At 41.4% G+C, this 20,692-nt stretch overlaps 1 protein-coding gene across 6 annotated transcripts in view; it reads right to left on the bottom strand.

Annotated features, from left to right (window-relative positions):
- DPP6 (dipeptidyl peptidase like 6) overlaps positions 1 to 20,692 on the bottom strand; it is a 548,806-nt gene that overhangs the window by 135,859 nt on the left and 392,255 nt on the right. For all 6 annotated transcript variants that reach the window (XM_031503790.3, XM_031503789.3, XM_021543891.4 and 3 more), the window contains exon 4: positions 1,391 to 1,485. In XM_031503790.3, the coding sequence (XP_031359650.1) occupies positions 1,391 to 1,485 (95 nt within the window). The remainder of the gene's footprint in view (positions 1 to 1,390; positions 1,486 to 20,692) is intronic.

Genomic DNA, 20,692 nt, shown 5'->3' with positions numbered 1-20,692 from the left:
TTCCCTGACTCTCTGCCAACCCCATTGGGGCAGGAAGGAGGGGTCTGGGGATATCTTGATCAGAGTCCCAGGGTCCCAGGGAAGGGGAAATAGAGTGCCCATGAGCTCACTGTAACACTCTCTGGGACATCTCCTGAGCTGCTGAGCTGAGCAGCTCAGGATGGGGAGGGATGGGGAGCCTGGGCACCAGCAGTGGCAACATGAAGGCAGATTTATTTACAGAAGACAGATTTTATTTACTGTTCTGTTAACAACATGGGGAAGGAGAAACATGACCAAGTAGCAAAAGTTTTCTGCCCCAGGGCTGGGAAGGAAGAGGAAGAAGACAATGTGTCTGAGTAAATGTAATGGCAGTTCTTGCACTGGATTAATGTGGAGGTGACCTGCAGATGTATTTACTGAGAGAGCAGAGGAACAAAGGTAGAACAGGCAGTAGGGTGGAAAATGGCATGAAAATGCAGGATTTTCTTGTGGCACTGTGCTTTTCTTACAAATGACAACAATTAAAAACCAGTGGAATAACCATGAGGCCAAATGGAAGTAATTTGACTTCAACAGACCTTGACATTAAAGGAAGCCAGCCCATTCCCTTAGAACTGTAAAGAAAGGAGTTGGACTCTGCTAAAAGAGGATTGCTTATGCAATGCAGTAAAATTTGAAGGTTAAATGCAGCATGTAAAGTTTAAGTTTGGGCCCTGACATAATAATTTGGTGATAAATTCTTTGTCTCGTTAAAAAATAATTAATACAATTAATGTACTAACTTCTGCCACAATGCTGGTTTCATCTACTACACAAAACAATGCTAAAAACCACCTCTATCAGTAAAAACAATGCTCTGTATCAGATGTGACTTTGTTTTCTTTACGTTTGTTTTAATAGTCACCTATTAACTTCTTCCCACAACAATTTCTTAGGGTTTCTCTCAAATCCAACTTCACTTCTATTCCTTAACACTACTCATAAGAAACACTGAAATTACATTTCAAACATTAGGCAAGAAAAATCAGCGAATGCACAAATAAAAAAATAAGTATTTGCATGAAAAAATTTTGAGAATGACAACAGACAGTAAAGAACATCAATTGTCCTTTTTATTGAGCATGCAGAGATGAGAATTATGCATCTTTCAATTATATATGATATGCAAGACTAGCTGCAAATCTCTATATGATCCTTTCCAGAAGTATGGGAGAAACTGAGCTTGCAGAATAATAACAAAAACTGGAGTTCAGTCTCACATTATCCATCACTGCATAGCCCATTGTACCACCAGTGAATTGCTTCTCCTTGACAACACATGAAGTCAAAACCCAAGTCATTTTCTGCTTTACTGATCCAACTGCAAGAGAGCTGTGAAATTCAGCTACTTGTCATAGAAAATACTTACAATTTTTTTGTTTTCTATTAATATTGTTGAACTGTTGGTTTCGACATTCCTCAGAATCACTGTGCCATTCTGGTTTCTATAAATGAATTCATTATCTGCAAGGAGGAAAACAAAAGGTCATTAAGGAAATCTGAAATTGTGTTTGTGTGGAATCTAATTACAGTCTTAAAACCAAAAGTACTGCTGGGAACTTCTTTCTGAAGAACTCAAATTATTTTTTAACATTTTTAGCCACTGCTAAAAGTGGCTCTGAGGACAGCTATAAAGAAATGTGGTTGGTGTTTGTCACATATTTATTGTGCCACACTTTCCCTTAGATGAATGCAGGAGTGACCTGTTTTGAATGTACATACACAGCTTGCTTAGTGTAGAAAACAAGGTCAAAATACCCCATTTTTTTTATGATTTCAGGTTTCTGAGTTCCACAGTCTCTGTAGGAGTTTAACAAAGCAGATTCTGGAACCTAATATTGTGCTCCAACTCTTACATTTGTTCTGCAGACTTATACCAGCAAGAGAAACATGCAAAGAAATCACCATTTTCACATGAAACAAGGCAAATCAGCTTGTCTCTCTGCACTTTGGGACCACTCCAGCTCTCAAGACAGGTGGACAAGAACAAAAATACAGGAAACAGTGTCCAGCTCTCAAAGCACACAACCTGCCTGACAGAAAGGCTGTGGCAGACATATGAAAGGGACTCCAAATGAGGGTTAGGTAGCAGGTCAAAAGTTCAGGATAAAAAACATTACAACAATAAAGGCATGTCAGAAACTGAAGTTCAAGCCTGATCAGTGCTTACATGCACTGCCCTGCAGATAAAACATAAAACACAAGTCCCAAGCACTCTGCCATTAAAGGAATCAGCAGTTTTTCTTGGCACAGGACTAAGGTTATGGTTTTTTGCAACTTGCCTAAACTGAGAACTGATGGATCCTACCAAACCTCTGCTTCCTGTTGCTGTCGAGGCAGGACGGGAATGAAGAGACCCAGATCAGAAGGCTGTGAGAGTAAAACTGATTTATTCAAAATACACTGCTCTGTTATACAGAGCTCCATGAGGACCAACTCCATTGGTCCTGAAGTGAAAACAACTCAAAGCATTGGTGCAAAGTTCTTGATGCACAGGGATAGAACTTAACTATAAACAATGTGAATAACAAGAGAGATAAAAAATTATTGACATTCTTCTCCAACTCTTTCCCAGGCTTCTGCCTGGCTAGAAATTCTGTTTCTTTCTCTGACTGAATCTGAGACCCACAGCTTCCAGTTTCAGCTAGAGAAACAATTCCTCACCACCCATCACTGTGGTGGCTGCCCCAGGAATGTCACCATGACGCAACAAGGGCTAGGGACATGTGGGTGGTTTAACATTACCCATGGGGTGTTCTGGGATGAGTCAAAGGTGAGTTTAAATCCTCTAGGATATGTACAAGCACAAACCCAGTTACTCACTGTAACTGCAGAGGTGTGCACTGCCCAGTTGCTAAAGCCAACACTGGGTTTGGACACTTGGTTCTTTCAAAACCAGGGTGTGCAGACCTAGCATTCTCCTTATCCATGTTCTAGTCTTTTATTTCCAACCTGGTGATGATAATCCTCATCACAGTCACTAACCAACTTTATAAAAGGCTCTGAAGGTGCAGATGAAAAGCTTCTACACTCTGCTTATTGCTGTTAATAAAAAAAAATCTTCTCCTCCATATCACAGATTCACACATAAGTGGAAGAAGAAGAAATCTCTGAGATTGGGATGAATCAGATTCTGTAAGGGCAAATGGTTGCTGCAATACAGTTGACCCTCTCAAAACCACAAGGTTTTAGAGATTTTAAGATTCTCAGAGTCCAAATCAGAGCAACAGCCCTTTAGACTCATAGGCAAAGATCTCAAAGCATAACTCTCTTTTAAATTATGGAATAAATTTTATTAGCAACTTCTGTCTTAAATAAAAAAAAAAAAAAGAAGGATTTTAATTAGATTGACTTACATTTATCCTTACAGTATTCCTTCATACAAATACTTTTCTTAACAAACTAAGAAACTTAAACTTGAGAAAGAACTGATTGAACAGAGGTAGGACAGAAGTCAAAAAAGTCATAAACAGTGTGAAGGAGATAAATAAGGGATGCTTATTCCCTGCCTTTTCCAAAATAATTATGGAAGGCATCAGATAACATCAGTCAGTGTCAGGTTCAACACAAATAAAAGGGATTATTTCTCCATACTGAAGGCAAACAAACTGTGGAAGTCACAGTCCCAGAACAGAGCAGGTGCCAGGGCTACAGGTGGACCCAAACTAAAATTAGAAAAATGGAAGAAAAATCCATAAAAGATTATATGTCTTGAAGGGACATATAATAAATGCTTGAAGGCTTTTCAGGAAGCCCATGAGCCAGCCATTGTGTGGGACTAAAGGAATAAGCTGAATCCTCAACTTGAGAAATTTGCCTGCTTTTCAGAATCTTCCCTAAGTACTTGCCCTTGTCCTGGGCCATATGCCAGAAGAGACAATCTCTGGGGTCTGATCCAGCAGCAACTTATTTACAACTCTAACTTCCAGCTTCTTAAGAAAAGTGTCCATATCCTTAAGTGTTTATGCCAACAATTTAGGAAGTAAGGCAATAAAAGATTTAATGCTTCGTACATACCTGGTCTTTATATACTCAGGTCACAAAGTCTGAAACATTATTTGTTATAAGGGGAAAGTATGCAGCCTAAATTTTTATTTTCCAGAAATATTTCAGTCATTGCAGAAAAAAAACAGGTAAGAATTAAACTGAGAGACAGACTATTACCTAATTATCAGACATGTTGAAAAATATTACTGCTTCAATAATCACCCTCTGTCAACAACACAGAATGTTTTCCAATTATACACTAAGTTCAAGACAAAAAAAATCATGTTTTAAACATGGCCAGCGAAACATTTGGATAATTGTAAGGCTCTCAGGATATATCCTAATTAGAGAAAAGAAAAGAGCTATGAAATTCAGCTCCAAGTTCAGAACATAGGTAAAGTAGCTTATTAATCTAATGAGTCTGTGAATCTGTTTCTTGAACATTGTAGGAACTGATGGAAGTCACATTACTGCCCATAATGACATTGCTACCAAATTTTATTGCTCCTTATGCTCAAAAAAAACCCATAAGATTTTAATAAACTATGAAACTTCAAGATGACATAAAAGTTGCTCCACTGTTGGAAGTAGGAGATAACAGACCTTGCCATTATTTGTTAAACCATAACAGGTTTAAAATCAGGTGCTAATCTGCCACTTGTACTCTTAGAATGCATTAAAAAAAGAATAAATGAAGTAGTGCTGATTTGTTAGGGCTCTAAATCTTGCCATTATATTCAATTCCAGCCATCAACACGCTGTCTGAGTTAATGAACAGAAAATTGGTCTGCTTAAGAGAAGAACAAATTGATCTGTGTTATATTCCAAACAAAACACTGTGAGGTTTAGCTGGGTCCTAGTCCTCAAAAGATAAATCATATTCCTGGACTACTGTTTGGAAATGTGTGATTTGTTCCAGTGCAAGAGCATTGGTTTAAATGGGACATACCTCAATCAAAGGCAGAAAGCAATGCAGTGGCCCCTGTCTGTAATGAATTCTGTCCAGCAAGCTGATGAGAATTTGCAGCCTGATTTATAGTTGCCACCAGAGCTGATAAAGGTCATCACTGACTCTCATTTTTTATATCTGCCTTTCTTTGGGGCTGTGTTCAGTATAAATGATGCTGAAATTTATAATTTTCAGGCATGCTGCCATTTATTTCATTTCTTCAATCTTGGATTTTTTCCATCTGTTCTTCACCAAAGAAGTTGTGGCTGCCCCATCCCTGGAGGTGTTCCAGGCCAGGATGGTTGGAGCTTTGAGCAATCTGGTCTAGTGAAAGGTGCCCAGTGGGGGTGGAACTGGGCGGTCTTTAAGGTCTCTCCAGCCCAAACCTCTCCCTGATTCTATGGTTCAATAGCCAAGTTCACTTTTCCAACTCCTCACCTCTCTTTCAGCTTCCAGGAAATTTTCTGGGTGGTGGATCACATTTCCTGACTGTGAATGTGGACACAGATATGTAGTCACACTGAAAAATGTGACTGATTGCAAGAAACAATGATTACCAGAAATAGTGGATCAGCCTTGGGGCTGTACAGTCAGTGCAGAGGAACTGGGGAGGAATGGGGAGAAACTTTTAAGCAGAAAAGGTGAAATCATAAACACCATCTGCTTCTCTGCCTTGAATTCAGTCAGTGAATGCACAGGCAGAGAAAACAGACCCAAGGAGAGGGAGCTCATGTCCCTTGGAGCCACTGAGCCCTCTCCAGGAACAGCACAAAACAGCTCAGAACAGTGGACAAGAAGGTTTGGGACAACTTTACTTCTAGAAAGAGTAAATTTGAGTGCTGGCAGTGCAAAGAACTTGAAGGAACTACATCTATTGACAGGAACATAGCATCAGTGCCCAAAAATTTAGTGCAGTAGAGCTTCTCTGAAGTCCACATTACCAGAGATGAAAGATTGGTTTATAAGATGCTGTGCAGGACCATGCCTATGAGGAGAAATTTCATTATTTGTCAGGGATTATGGAAAGCAGAAAGGAAAACTGAGTGACAAAATATGAAAACAAACGCTATTTAAATACAGCTCTAAATATTTTAATAAAATTGTAATTTTCTATCATTTTAGTAACTGATAAATGAAAAGCATACAGAAAAAGGTGATGAAATTCACATGCATCAAGTCAGCAGCAAGAAATAGTGAAAGAGAGAAGGTAGACTCAGGACTTTTAGGGCCTTTTAGATCAACAGATTTGAGGAAAAGGCAACTTCTTAAGTCCTGATCAACAGACACGAAAGATAATTGATAATTGAATGAGTCTCAGTATGATAAAAGCCAGCATCAAGGTAATTATCATTTTCAATCCCTAAGATTAAGGAAGATTGATGAATAAAGGAAATTTAAGTCCTGTAGTTGTTCTAAGCCATTTCAGATAAATGAGCCTCCAGATACCAGCAGGACTGGCAAACATATTACCCTGTGCCAGGAGAGCAGCAGGGACCTTGTGTGTCCCCTCCCCTTGTGTGTCACTTTGCATGGGGCCACGTGCAGGGATGCTGGGATGGAGCTCTGCACTTGCACAGCAAATGTCACAGGGCCACCAAGAGACCACTGGCACCCTTCTGTGATTCCTCGTGGTGGAAAAAAAGAAAAGCTTTTGTGGGGTTTTTAATGATCCAGAGCAGTCAGGTCTTTGGTGTTTTTTCTTACATCTGAAGAAGTCTTGCAGGGGCCCTGCAGCCCTGCCCAGGCTGGTGCACAGCATCACTGAGACCTTGGCCAGGCTGAGCCCACCCTCACTGAGCTGACAACAGCACCTGAACCAGCCAAGGCTTTCTTGGCAGGTATTGATCAGCAACATCTGGATAGCATTCACCACCTATCAAAACAACAGGAGGTAGTATTTTCAACAGGATGTTGCCATTTTCAACAGGATGTAGTACAGTTGTATTCCTTTGGAAAGATGCATGAGGATCAGGCAGTGGAGTTACAATTAAAAAAAAAAATCTTCTGCTTGTTTAGCAGCTCCGCAAATTTTCTGAAGGGCAAGGTGAGCCCCAGAACTGAAATTCAGAGTCAGTTTTTTGTTGGGTACATGCTGTAAATATCAAGTAGATGCACTGCAGCATGTCTTGAAAGAACAACAGATCACAGCACTAAATGCATCATCCCAACAGCTTTATTTCCACTTGGGTTTGTGATTGCATCTCTCTGGACACCTGAATAGGCTTCCACTGGGGACTGATTGTGCTTTTCTTTTGCATTATAATCTATGTGGTGAAGTTTTGCAGCATGCATAGGCCTAGCATTTGTTCAACCTCTGTTCTCAGAGTTGAATAGGATTCCAGTGGGGAATGTGGATGGAGACCAGGCTGGGGAAAGAAGTGGCTGTGCCCTGTGGCTGTGCCCTGTCACAGCTCTCATCCCAGCACACACTCACCAGGGCCAAAGAGAAGGGTCCAGCTGGAGAAAGCAAAGCCAGACTATCCATAGGTGACCTGAGCACAGAGGAAAAGCCCACTGGCTGGTAGGGGTTGCCATGTTCCCAGGACTGGGGGAGGCTGGCAGCTCACACTGCAGTGCTGTCTGTGCCAATAGCACCCTAAATGAACCCAGTTCATGGCTAAACTGGGTCCCAGGCAGGCTGGGGCTCAGCTCTGACATCAACATCCACACCCACAACCCAGGCACCCAGCAGAGCCCGAGGGGAGGGAGCAGCTCAGCAGCAGCACGGGAGGCACCAGGCAAGGATGTTCAGTACCAGCATCCCCACAGCTCTGCTGAGCAGCTCACAGGAAAAGTAAACTGGTGGGGGAGACTCTGAAATTCCTGTAAAAATGTGCTTTCTGAGTGTCACAGGTGAGGGAATAGTACAAACTTTGGTTAACAGGTTGCTGAGGTGCCAAGACCCTAAAAAACCCTTAATCCTGCCAGATGCAGCAGAAGCATCTATCTTCAGAGGGTCTGCTATCTTCAGGGACTGGTTTTAAGGGAGAGGGGACCTGAGGTTTTTGGACATAATGGAAGCAGAGTGGAAAACAACAGAACAGGGTAAATTCACAGAGGAAATAGAAACTGTCAGACCAAAACCACCCCAAACCAGAAAACATTAGGAAGCACCAAACAAGAAGAATAAGGTGCAGGATGGTATGAGCAGGGAGAAGGATGGACGCAGGCAGGTTTATGGAAATACTTATTTTTCTTTGCTTTCATGAAAGGGGAAACCACATCTTATTTACCAGGCCTGCAGGATTATTGACTTAGGACAGGATCTGCCTACCTGGAGTCAGGTAGGAGAATGGCCCACAAGACCTAAACCCCTTGGGGCAGGTAGAATTTACTCCTCAGAAAAGCACTCAGACCAGAGGTTGAACAAATGCTAAGCCTGTGCATGATCACTAACTGCTGCAAAACTTCACCACATAGATCATAATGCAAAAGAAAAGCACAATCAGTCCCCAGTGGAAGCCTATTCAGGTGTCCAGAGAGATGCAATCACAAACCCAGGTGGAAATAAGGCTGTTGGAATGGTGCATTTAGTGCTGTGATCTGTTGTTCCTTCAAGACATGCTGCAGTGCATCTATTTGATATTTACAGCATGTACCCAACAAACAACTGACTCTGAAATTCCATCCCCATGGCAGAAGCAAAGACTGTTTTGATACTGAGCTGTTTCCCAGAGAGAAAATGCAGGGAAGGTTTCCCAGCCCCTGTCCCCTGGTGCCTGCAGTAGGCTGGGATGACAGAAGGTTGGAGGCAAGGATCACAAATAGGGAAGAGCAGCAAAACCCCATTTCCCTGCTCACAGCTCCATCGTGCCCTCAGTGAGCTGCTCCTTAGGGATGGGCCCTGTAGAATTTGGCTTTTATAATTTTTCACAGCTCCTGCCACCACCCTGCCTCTATTTAAATGCACCTACCCCCACCAGTAACTCCTTTTCCTTCTGTCTTGCTACTTTGCCTGGAAGAAATAAATAAGAATTTCTTAGACTTTGTGATGCTGATACAAGGAGCAACAGGGGACATAGAACAGCTTGCCTTTAACAACATTGCTGCAGCCTTTAATTCCAGGAGACAACTGGAATCCCATTTTTAGCTTTCTACCATTATGGGTCATTATCCTTTTACTGTTCCCAGCACTTTTTCCCCCACATGCAGGGCTGAAAGAAAAACTTTAAATAGGTGATTTACTGTAATCTAGCTAAATACTGTATAACACATTGAATTGGTATATTAAGTAAGGGCAACAAGATAGAATGTGCTTTATTATGCAAGAAGTGGTTTTAATTGCTCATCATCTCAATGCAGTTGCACTTGGTGCACCAATATAGTGCTTTTACAGTAGCACCAGTAAAATAAAACACATAGCTCAGGAAAATTCCCACATCAATGTGCATCTCTAACAGTGTTGTAAATTAGCTTGTCAAAAGCTCCAAGAGACTGAGTCTTGGGAAAACATGAAACTATAAAAATCAGCAATGCTGGTCTGTTTCTCTTTCTTATCTAATCCCAACTCCTTCAAGATTCAAGTAAAAAAAAATTAGTTCTACATCCTACATCAAGCCTGAAATACAGGCAGAGAGCACCTTTGAAATTTGGGTCCCAGATTTGAAACCAGGTAAAATTCTGCTCCTGCCTCGTTTGTGTGGATGAACTCCTCCTCAAAGGGCCCCAGTCTGGGAACTCTGTGGGCTCAGATCACAACTCAGTGGCACAGGCATGAAAAGCTGAAATGCATGTGAGAAACTGAGAACTTGTTTCAACTTCTAATTACTCCCTTCCCAACTTCTCTCTGCTTTTATAACATATGGAGGGGAGGAAATTAGGCAAAAAATGAATGAGACATTCACTGGTCTAAATCCATTTTTATTCCATCCAGGGCAAACCATCTTGCTGCAAAACCCTAACAGCAGCAGTGCAGCCTCACACCTTGTTGCTTGCTGCCCTCAATTTATCTTTTTAATGCCTGGGGGGAAGAGGGGATTGCACCACACTGAGATGACTTTGGTGTATTCCAGAGCTGAGAAATCTCCCTCAAAAATTCTCTGCCATCTTACTCTCCTCTCTCAGCTGTGCTTGTGCCATGTGCTCTTCAAATCCTAAATGTTGTAGGAGAAGTGCAGCTGACCCCAGGGTTACTGGGCAGCTGGAGCCAGCAGATTACACTCATCCCTTTGATTCCCTGCTGGAAACATTTCACATTCAACACAGGCCAGAAGCAATTTAACCCCAGCCAACTATTTTCCCACAAAATGGTCCTTAATGTTTTTTATCCACACCATACATGTTTTTCACAGTTTCATCATGCAACTGAAGAGAAAAAAAATAAAATGAGCCAACAGGCAGCAGGAGTCAGCTTATCCCAGCTCCATGAATGATTGAGGTGAGTGCAGAGCCCCAGATACAAATGGCATAGATTTCACTGGGAATATAAAAATTCCAGGGCTTTTCCCACTGTAGTTTCTAGCACAGATGAGAGCCCAAGTTACCCTCCTGCTTGGTGGCACCCAGCTCCATGCAGGCACAATTGCTCCAAGCACTCCCTGGCTGTGCCCCATGCCAGTGCAGCATCACTCGGTGACCTCCCTCTTCTCTGCCAAATGCACCAGGTCTTTTCTGCCTCATTTGCTTTGGCTTCACACAGGGGAGTGCACAATCCAAAGTGTTGCACCTAACTGTAATAATCCACTTGACACTGAGGAAAAAAAGGAATCCATGGATAAATTTTCATTAAAATGTGACTCCACCTCTCGCTCACTTAATTTCTCTGTGCATTCCCTTGCCTCCTTGTCTTTGCCCCTAAACAAATTGCACTAGTTAATGGCCATGATGGACAGAAAGGACATATAAAGTGTTTTTTCTTGCTTTTCATTATTATTATCATGGGAAGATTACTTAAATTTCAGTGAAGACTGAGTGAGACTGTTGTATGTTAACAAGCAGATATGCTTTGTGTGCAGCTGTGGGTGAAGTTTTAATTATCTTTGTGTGCAATATTTGACAGTCCCTATTCTGTCACCCTGTCATTTCAGATGTGTCTGGTGAGGTGTGATTGTGATGAAGTCTAACTGTGTGAGGAGCCTGTCAGAGTCATGGCCATCACCCTGACCTCAGGCTTTTGAAAATCAAGGCAGAGAAGTGATGAAATCCAAGACACCAAGACATAATTCTGCACAATTTCTGGTTTTGGAGTGGGCACAAGAGGGCACCCTGCTACAGAGCCGATGGAAACACTTTCAACACTTGCAAAGAACCATTAATAATAATTATATTCAGTGCTGGGCAGGAGACTGGTGTCCTGAGTGAGATGGTACTAAGGGAAGGAAATGGCACCTGAGTGAGAACAGTCTTCTTGCACCCAGCTGCAAGGGAGCCACTAAGGGACAAACACTTTGCAATTATGGGTAAAATCCCATCATTTTTAAAGCAACTGATGATGGAATGAAAAAAAAATCATGTCAACTAAGAGGCAATAGAAGAGGTTGCCCAGGGAAGCTGTGGATGCCCCATCCCTGGGAATGTTCAAGGCTAGGTTGGATGGAGCTCTGAGGAACTTGGTTTAGTGAATATGTCCCTGCCCATAGCAAGGGGCTTGGAAATGGATGATCTTTCAGTTCCCCTCCAACCCAGACCATTTTATGATTCCATGATGAGTGAGGAGCTTTTCCTTAGCATGGCACATTGGTTTTGTTTGCCTGCAGTGGCTGGGTCAGCTCCTACACAGAGTCCTCACCAAACCCCAGAAAAGATTCCTGAATTCCCTATTTCACTTCTTCTTGCTCCTTTTCCTCTCTCTACCATAGAACCAACATCATCCACCTGTTACTGCCTTTGTTCTGTTTGTCTTGAAGCACCAAGCTAAGAAGACAACTGTGCTGATGCTGCAGAAGCAAAAGGGGTGATATGAGCACCTGGTTCAAGTGCAATGGGTGAAAAATAGATACACCAAAAGAAAGACTGCTCTTTCTTTCCAATTCTCATCAACCTTCTGTCCAATCATACCTTCCAAATGGGTTAAGAACTTTCAGCAGATGAGATTAAATCCAATGAGTGTCCTTATTCAATGGAAAGAGCTTGACTTAGTAATATTTTTCTTTATTTTCTATCCTTACATAATTTCTTTATAACTCAGGGCAATTCTTTATATTATGCATTTCCATGCTTCTGTCATGGTCTTTCTCTTTCTCTGCACCATTTCTACTCCCATTACAATCTATCTTTTTTGGATGGAGCAACTCAAGCTCACTGCAGTGATCAAGGTGATGATGTCCCTCAAACTGGATAAAACCAGGATATTTTCAGTATTTTTCTCTCCTGAGTGTAGTTCAATATTGTTTCTCCTAAAACAGTTGATTGCAACAGAAAATTGATTACACTCTCAGTTTCCTGCCCTAGAAGAAGGAAAACAAATATGAACTATGGAATTCTAATAATCCCTCTCCCATTTTCTTATTCATAGTCTTCTGGCTTGATAGTTTAGCTATATTAGCCATTCTGTGACAATTAGGAAAAAAAAATCAGGAATATTATAATTATTGGCATATATTTTGAAAAAAATCTTCCTTTGTGAGGCATTAAAATTAGAAAATACATAAAGAACATGCTTTTATGTTAAAGGTTAATTTGGTTTGAGGCCATATCTTATGCCTGCTGCTGTGTTTGGCATCAACTTCAAGGCAAAAGGTAACAGCAAACTCTTACAAATGCTGCCCCTGAAACTGACACCTGGAAGACAGAAAATATGGAATACATGGAATATATATATATATTTATATATGTATTCTTGGGCATGTTTTAAATAAGTGTTTTAAGAGATTTTTTACATCACAGTTCACAGTCTGCTCTCCCTGGGAAGAACGAGGAAGGAAAAATACCTCCAAATTATTAATAAGCATCTCGGCTTATGCACGAGTATTCCAAGCAATTTGTCTTGTCAAATGAGTCAGTCCATCAGCTGAAACAGCAGCAGACAGTGGAAGCTGCTGCCCATAGCCCAGCATCTGTGCATTAACACAGATCTCTGGGGGGCAATGGGCCAGCCCAGCCCCGCTGGCTCCACGCCCTGCTGGTGCTTCCACAGGCTGAGCATCCAGAGCCAGCTGCAGGAGCAGCCCTGGGGATGGGCTCCTGTCCACCAGGACATGGGAAAACTGACTGCTGAGCAGAGAATAAGTGTTTATTAGGTTGGTAACAAATTAGAGAATTGAAGAAATTTCTGGACCCTGTCTGGGCAGAATTGGTGGATTTAGATTTAGATTTTATCCAAGTCGTGATGGGTCTTCTCAGTCTGCCTGAAGGTGTCAAAGACCACCCTGGGTCAGGGGTGGCTCCATGGGGTGGAAAGAAAGGCTCAGCAGTCTCTGTTGTTTGGTCTCAAGGCAGTTTATTGCAAGTTATCTAAAAAAATTTTCTTCTCTGGCTGCTGTGGTTTGCTCACAGCTCAGGCAGAGGCACACACACACCCTGACATCCTCTCTGACTCCCGACTGCTTCTTCTCTCCCCACCCAGGGCTGCTGCTGTCTTTTATATGGTACATTACGTGTGACATGGTTACAGTTTTTCCCCAATGCCTATTACCTATATTAAATGGTGATTTTCTATCTTTTAAATGGTACATTACGTGTGACATGTTTACAGTTTTTCCCCAATACCTATTACCTATATTAAATGGTGCTTTTCTATCTTTTATATGGTACATTACATGTTACATGGTTGCAGTTTTTACCCATTGCCTATTACCTATATTAAATGGTGCTTTTCTACTCTAATCCAATCTGTGAGTGCCAACATCACCAAGAACATGGAGGTAAGGATGAAGAAAGAGGGAGGACAGGAAAGGCCCAAATCCCTCCACCTTGAAACTTCTGACCCCCATGTACAAAACTAAAATCCCCCTGTACAGCACTCAAAAATTCTTCCCTTTACTTTGTGACTACTTCTACTATAATATCGAAACTTTTGTGACTTCTTGTTCTTCCTGCAAGGTTGGTAAATCGTTCCATTGTTCAAACCCAAAATCACAGCTGTTTGCAGCTGTGCCAGGGTCTCAAATGCTTCTGACCTGGACCCGGAACCTCCAAAAATGTCTGAGGGACATTTTGAGTTCCCACATGCAGGTACCACGTTACTCAGATATTCCCACAGTGAAGGCATGGCAAGGCCAAGGCTTCCAGCCAGGCCCTGGAATGTTTTATTCTGCATACATGAGCACATAGAACATAACTGCAATAAGAGCATAATCCCTCTGAACTCTGGATTCACCACCAGTCACTGTGGAGTCAATTTTTATAGAGTCAAGTCCATGCCAATATAATAATCATAATTTATCTAATAGATCCAGACCTTTGCCCATTATGGAGGAAATGCTTCTGAACTGATACTTTTTAAACTTTTCTTGGCTTGAACTTTGACATTTTCCCCTGCCTACTTACTAGACTTTGTTTTTTTTCCACCCCTGCCATTGCAAAGCTAAAATGCTTTGAAGATTATTACCCAGATTTTGTAAATTATTATGAAACTCGAATATTGGAAGACTGGTATAAGCCTGCAAAAGAACCTGATATTTTAAAAACATATTTTCAAATGCAATGAAATGGATTATGTCCATTTACTTCCAGATAAGTTTAACATTTCAAGGACCATTTAGAAATAATTATGATAATACCTCTGAGTACTAAAAATGTTTTTATTTATTACATTTCTTTTTTGAACTCAAAGTAGAGTAGTATTTTTGTCTATTTTTGCTACTGTCCCCAGATGCTGGGACTTTGTTAAGTAGCAAAATTAAATCTTCTCATCATACCCAGCAGACCCAGTGCAGATTTCACATGAAGCTAAAAATCCCTGCTGGAACCTGGATCACATGATTTTATGACATCATGATTGCTTGTGTGGCATGATTTGGTATAGGGACCTAAAGATTTTAACTGTAACACACAGCAAAATCATCTGGCTTTCCTTCAAGGTCAAACAAATTGTACTGCACCCATACATTTCTCTTCAAGTGTCATGAAATTAAATAATTTGAATATTTTTGAGAAGTTAACCTAAACACTTCTGTGCACTCCTTGTGTGTAGTTCCCATCCCATCATATCTAAAATAATATACTAGAGGTGGAAAATATTTGTCCAAAGTCCCTGATCAAGCAAAGCAGATAGAAACAGCTCCCAAGAACCTTTCCTCTTGCAACAGGTCTTAGGTCAGTGAAACTCACTGATGAGAGAAATGCTGGATGCAAGAGGCTCTGGAGGGTGCTTGGAAAGTGTCTTAGAAGAGAAAACTATTTTGGGCAACTAAACAGAAAATATACAAGAGGATCTGAGGAGTCTGAGCTAAAAAGTGGGTGAGGTTCAGTGCTCTCCTGCTCATCCTTGTGCACACACATCTCGCCTCCCATGGAAACAGGATTTTGTGCTGGGCAAACCTTTGGTCTCCTGTGCTCTTAATTGAATTTCCTCTGCTATGAGGTTTTAAAGTATAATTACATTCCCCTGATCAATGATAATTATCTCATTACAAATTTCTTTTAATGAATTATATAAGTCTGGGACTATTTCTTGTTTAAAAAAAAAAAAAAGTGCTTTTCAGACATTGAACAGCTTAATCCAGTCAGGAGATCCAAGCTCACTGGGGACTTTTTCTTAGATAAGTAAATCTTTGCCTGCTAAATTTTCAGTTACAAAGACTTGATATAAAGTTTAATCACCAGAAATACAGTATTTCCTGTCTTCAAATTATTTAATTATGGCATCTCGGCATATATTTATTTGATGTTCATTAAAAGGAACAAGTGGAATACATACTGCTCTAATTAATACTTGATAAGCATTCCATGTTCAACGAGTATCCCAGAGCAGTGGAGCAAGCTCTGGGAAAGCTACTGAGTCAGGAAAATGTTCTTTGCACCAAGTAAAAATCTCCAAGAAGCAATCAAAGTTGGGCAGGGCAGTGTGAAAAACAGAAAATTGCCTTGACTCAAATAATTATAATAATAAAATAAAAAGGTTTTAAAAAGTAAGCAAATTAGATCCTAGAGGAAAAAAAAAAGGGTCCCAGGGATGGAATGTGTCAAAGACCAACATTTCTGGAGATCACTACTGAAGGCATCAGCAATGTGTAGTAATTAGCATCAATGGTTTTGGATCAATGGCTTAAGAAGAGCCTGAACACCCCAAAGCATTCTCCTTCCTCCATTCTCCTTTACAGTCCTCACTTGAATGTGCTTTTTGCTCAGCATATCCTGCAATAATGCACCTCACTTGTTCCATCTGTGCTTTGCTGGGTGCTTATCTCTTTCCAAAAATGTTTCCATCCTTAAATCAGCCTGACTGTTAGGAAAACCTTCAGTGAGTTAATTCAAACCCTCTTTCTTGACCTTCTTTTCCTACAGATCAAAACTGAGTCTCCTTTCTATTTACCCACATCTTCTAAGCAGTGCTGGATCCAAGCAAAATAAAAGTTCTTACTCTCTCCAAAAACAATCCTCCTCATGGTGAAACACTGCCAAGCTCCCGGGGAAGGAAGACCATCCCCCTCTGCCGTGCCCAGCTTGCTCCATCACCCAGGAGTAGAGCACAGCTCTTGTTTCTCTCCCTCCTCTTGCCTGTGTTACATTCCTCTGAAGAGTCAAAGAGAAAAACCCAGACCTTTATTTTAGTACAAATTCAACCAGCAGGAATGCAGTCATGGCCATCCTTTTTACAGCTCACCACAGATAATTTTTGTCCCTGCAGTGTCCCCTTCCCCAAGGGCTGGGGACAGCTGGGAGCTCACCCTTGCCTGCTTCACAGGTGTCAGATGGGGAAGAGCATCTCTTGGTGTCACACTCTTATTGTAGCTATTCACATGGATTTTATAACTAACACCCACTGAGAGAACACCTAATCCCTCTCCCAGTTAAACTCTTGAAAAACCACTGCCTTTCCTTTGGCTCTGAGAGCAGCAGGGTTTTGATTTCAAGGCACTTTGAACAGGATGAAAAAAAACCTGCTCCTTTTATTAACTAAATTTAAACTGTTCAGCACACAGGCAGGACTGTGCATGGGGTTCTCTGCCTGTGGTTCAGAAACACTTCTGCTGTGAGCCACGTTCTTCAAAGTCCCCCACAGATGCTCCTCGTGGCAGCGTTCCCTTCCCACTTCCATCCCTGCTGTTCTCCTTTATTTATTTATTTGTTTTTAATCAAAAGGCTCCCCACTGTGAATCCAGTGTCATTGCAGTATGTCTGCCTGGCTGGCAGGTAAAAGGACCCAGCACTGAATTTATCATCTTTGTGTTGACCACCAGGAAATGAGCCTAGAAATGTTACAGTGCACCTTAGAGCTACATGCAGCTGATGGGAAGGAGCAAAGGGGGCAGCTTCTACATAATTCCCAGGGATTTCTACCTCAAATATACAAATGAATTTAACACAGAAAGGAGCCCAAATTGTTTGAGTTTTCACACATCTTTTACAACTTCAAACTAGCAAGCTGCTTCTTGCTGGCAGACACAATCTCAAGAGGAGGCATTGCCTTGCTTCTGAGCTACTTTGAGGGAAAAGCACTAATTTTAGTGGAGTAGGGCTTGAAATGGAAATGGGGAATCTGTTTTTTGTTAATGGCTATAGAAAGTCTAGGAAAGCCTGCTGTTCCAGCATGTGACAGTGGGATGTTGGCTGTTAGAGGGAAGTCTATTTTTCCTCTTTTGTTTTAAAAAAAATTGGTGGGAACAGAATTAGGCAGTTATGGGCAGTAGGCATTAACAGAACCCGGACAAGAAGAAACGAAGTCCAAGAAATTCTCCTGCCTCTTCCAGTCATCTTTGACTCACTAATTGTTCTCTTTGATACTGCCATAACAACTGAATGTATTTGCCAGCTCTTCATCATAGGCCATTAAGCCACTTCTCAGCAGTACTGACTTCCAGACTCATTTTCCCTCTTCACAAAACTCCAGCTCCTGCTCCACCTGGGACATCCCCAGGATCCTTCCTGCTTGCCTGGGCTTCTCCCCCGAGTGGCTGTGCAGCCTCACATTGTCCATATCCTCCTCATCACTCATTCCTTGCCTCTCAGTTCTCCTCACTGAATGCCTCAGGCCACTTTTTAATGCATGTGGGTTTTTAGATGTTCTCTAACTAAAGCCATATGTTGATACCTCAGGAGGACATTTGACTCAGACGCTCAACAACAATCATGACGAGCAGGGGAATGACTAGAGTTCAGCAGGCTTTGGAGAAATTAGACTTCTAAATATAAGGTGAGGCTCTTATGGAAATCTTGGTCTCCTCAAGACATCAAACTACTCAAAAACACCACACACAAAACCCCTATTTGACCATTACTCTGTTCTGCTCTTCCACAGTGAAATATTTTTCCCAACACATTCCTTCTTCTAAATTCAGAAGTTGCTGTAAACACCAAAGAATTATTTTCTCAGTCCAAAAGCAGCACATGTGTCCCACCATCACTCCAGCACTGCAGGGAAGAGTTCACTGAGGCACTGCCCAATCCTTGGCACCACACTCCTCCCCAGCTTGCTTCTGCAGACTGTATTAATTTTTGAAAGAGCCAAATTGATTTCCCATTTCATTCTCTCTAGCAATAATGAACAAAACAGCTACATGGCAGGAATGTTCTCCCCCATGGCCTATTATAGTCTCTTAAAAATCCATTAATTCCCAAATTTCCTGTTTTTAGTGAACAGGTTACTGTCACTGCTGAACTTGGGCAGCTGCCCAGAAGCTGAAAAGCAGGAGTAGGACAAATTCTCTCCAGTGCTCTCAGATCACAGAGCCACAGAAATCTCTGGAGAAGGTGATCCAGGATGAGAGCTAAAATCAAAATTTTGGTTCAAATGGTTTAACATATTCCTTACTTCTTCCTCAATGTGGCAGTCACTGCAGAGCAAGATCTCTGGCCTGCTCTGCTTTGGCAGCACAGGGTGTCACTTCATGAAGGCATTTAGAGTAAGAATAGTGATCAACCAGCTCTGAAGTGCATGGACACTTCCACTGGCACCAACACTACCAGAAGTTAATTTAACAAACATCCACATCTTTATGAATCACACCAGGGTTTCTGAAGGCCATCCCCAGCACAACCATGCTATGTTAGACAAGAAGAGCCCTTAGTCCTTCTCCTGTATTTTCTTCTGGCCCATGCAGCATTTTCCTTTACTCTCAGCACAAGGTCATCCTTATAGCCGTTGGGGTTCTTTGTAATGGGGTCTGGAAGTTCACTAAACCTTAGACACCACAACCCAATGCGTTGTGCACCAGGTATCTTGGTGTGTGTTTCAGAAAGCACATTTCAAAACCATTTCAAAAGTCAGAACACTCCTAAAAATACTGCAGAAAGAAGCTGCCATGAGCTTGGATATGAGGTTTGAACTGAGAGTGGAGAAAGTTTTCATTGAATTGTTATGATCAGTAAACCCATTCATTTCAGTCTTTTAAGCACACATTTAAAATACATTGAAATAAATGAGATCATATTTCTAATTAAAAAGGTGGGCAAATATTCTGATAGAGTAACCCAGGTTTTTTTATGCCTTCATCAGACTTACACTAACAAAACCTCCTGTGAGCATTTTCTACCTTAAATTCATTTAAGATAAGACAGGAACTGGGATGGCATTGGGGCTCAAGGATGCCTGCACAGGAAACTCCTTCCTAACACAGATCCCAAATGTGCACAAGACTGCAACAGGCAGTGCCCAAGGAAGGCAACTTTGTCCCTTGGATGCCAAACAGAAAGATGAGGTTTTTTTTCCTGCTGACAGTCCAACCTTGCCAAAAGAAAGGCTCCTGCTGCCTTACAGTTTGGATGGTCACTTGCAAGCTGAGAATTGCTGTCTGACACAAGGGTGTAGGGATGTGGGAGTTGGCCTCTTCTCCTAAGTAACAAGTGATAGGACAAGAGGAAATTTGTTGCTCTCACAGAAATTGCTTTGAGTTGTGCCAGATTTAGACTGCACATTAGGAGAAATTACCTCACTGGTCAAACACTGGAAGTGGCTGCTCAGGAAAGTGGTGGCATCACCATCCTTGGAAGGGCTCAAAACCCGTGTCAAGGTGGAGCTTAGGGACTTGGGTTAGTGGTGGACTTGGCAGTGCTTGGTTAATAGTTGGACTCAGAGGTCTTTTCCAAACTTCATGATTCCATGAACCTTTTTGGCCCCTGAAGAAGCAGCCCAGTAAAATCTGTACTCCAGTCAACCATGCTGTAGTTCCTAAGAGGAAAATTTAGGTCTAAAGAGCTGTCAAAGCAGCACCTTAGCACAAACCTTTTTCATAATGAAAAATATTAGCACTTACAAAGTTCTTAATATCTATGCAAAGCAACCTATAAATAATTCATTTACTCCACGCGAATCTGGATCATTTGAAATGCATCAGTGCTTTTATCAATACAGTGCAATGGATTTACACTGCAGAGAAGAGGCTTGAGGGCATTTGGGCTATCTAAGTATTGTTGATGTGAGCATTATTACTAAAGGTAAATTGAAATAAATTACCTCAGTCACTACACTGTGGTTTTTTCAGCATGGTAAATAAAACCTATTAGTTCTAGGTCATTAAATTCAATATTAGGTTTTTAAAAAGCCCAGAAATTCTATCATGTTATTAGAGAAACATATGTGCTTCAGTGTTACAGATAAAAGAATTGCTTCATTATATTTAGATATTAGTTATTAGTGTATTTTTCAAAGGGACTTTTGAGATAAAAGTCCAGCTGCCATTCTCAGAGGCAAGCTGG

Source organism: Lonchura striata, chromosome 2 (assembly GCF_050655825.1).
Source record: "Lonchura striata isolate lonStrDom1 chromosome 2, ASM5065582v1, whole genome shotgun sequence".
Lineage (NCBI taxonomy): Eukaryota > Metazoa > Chordata > Aves > Passeriformes > Estrildidae > Lonchura > Lonchura striata.
Note: the sequence above shows the minus strand (reverse complement) of the source record. Positions and strands in the feature narration are given on the sequence as shown.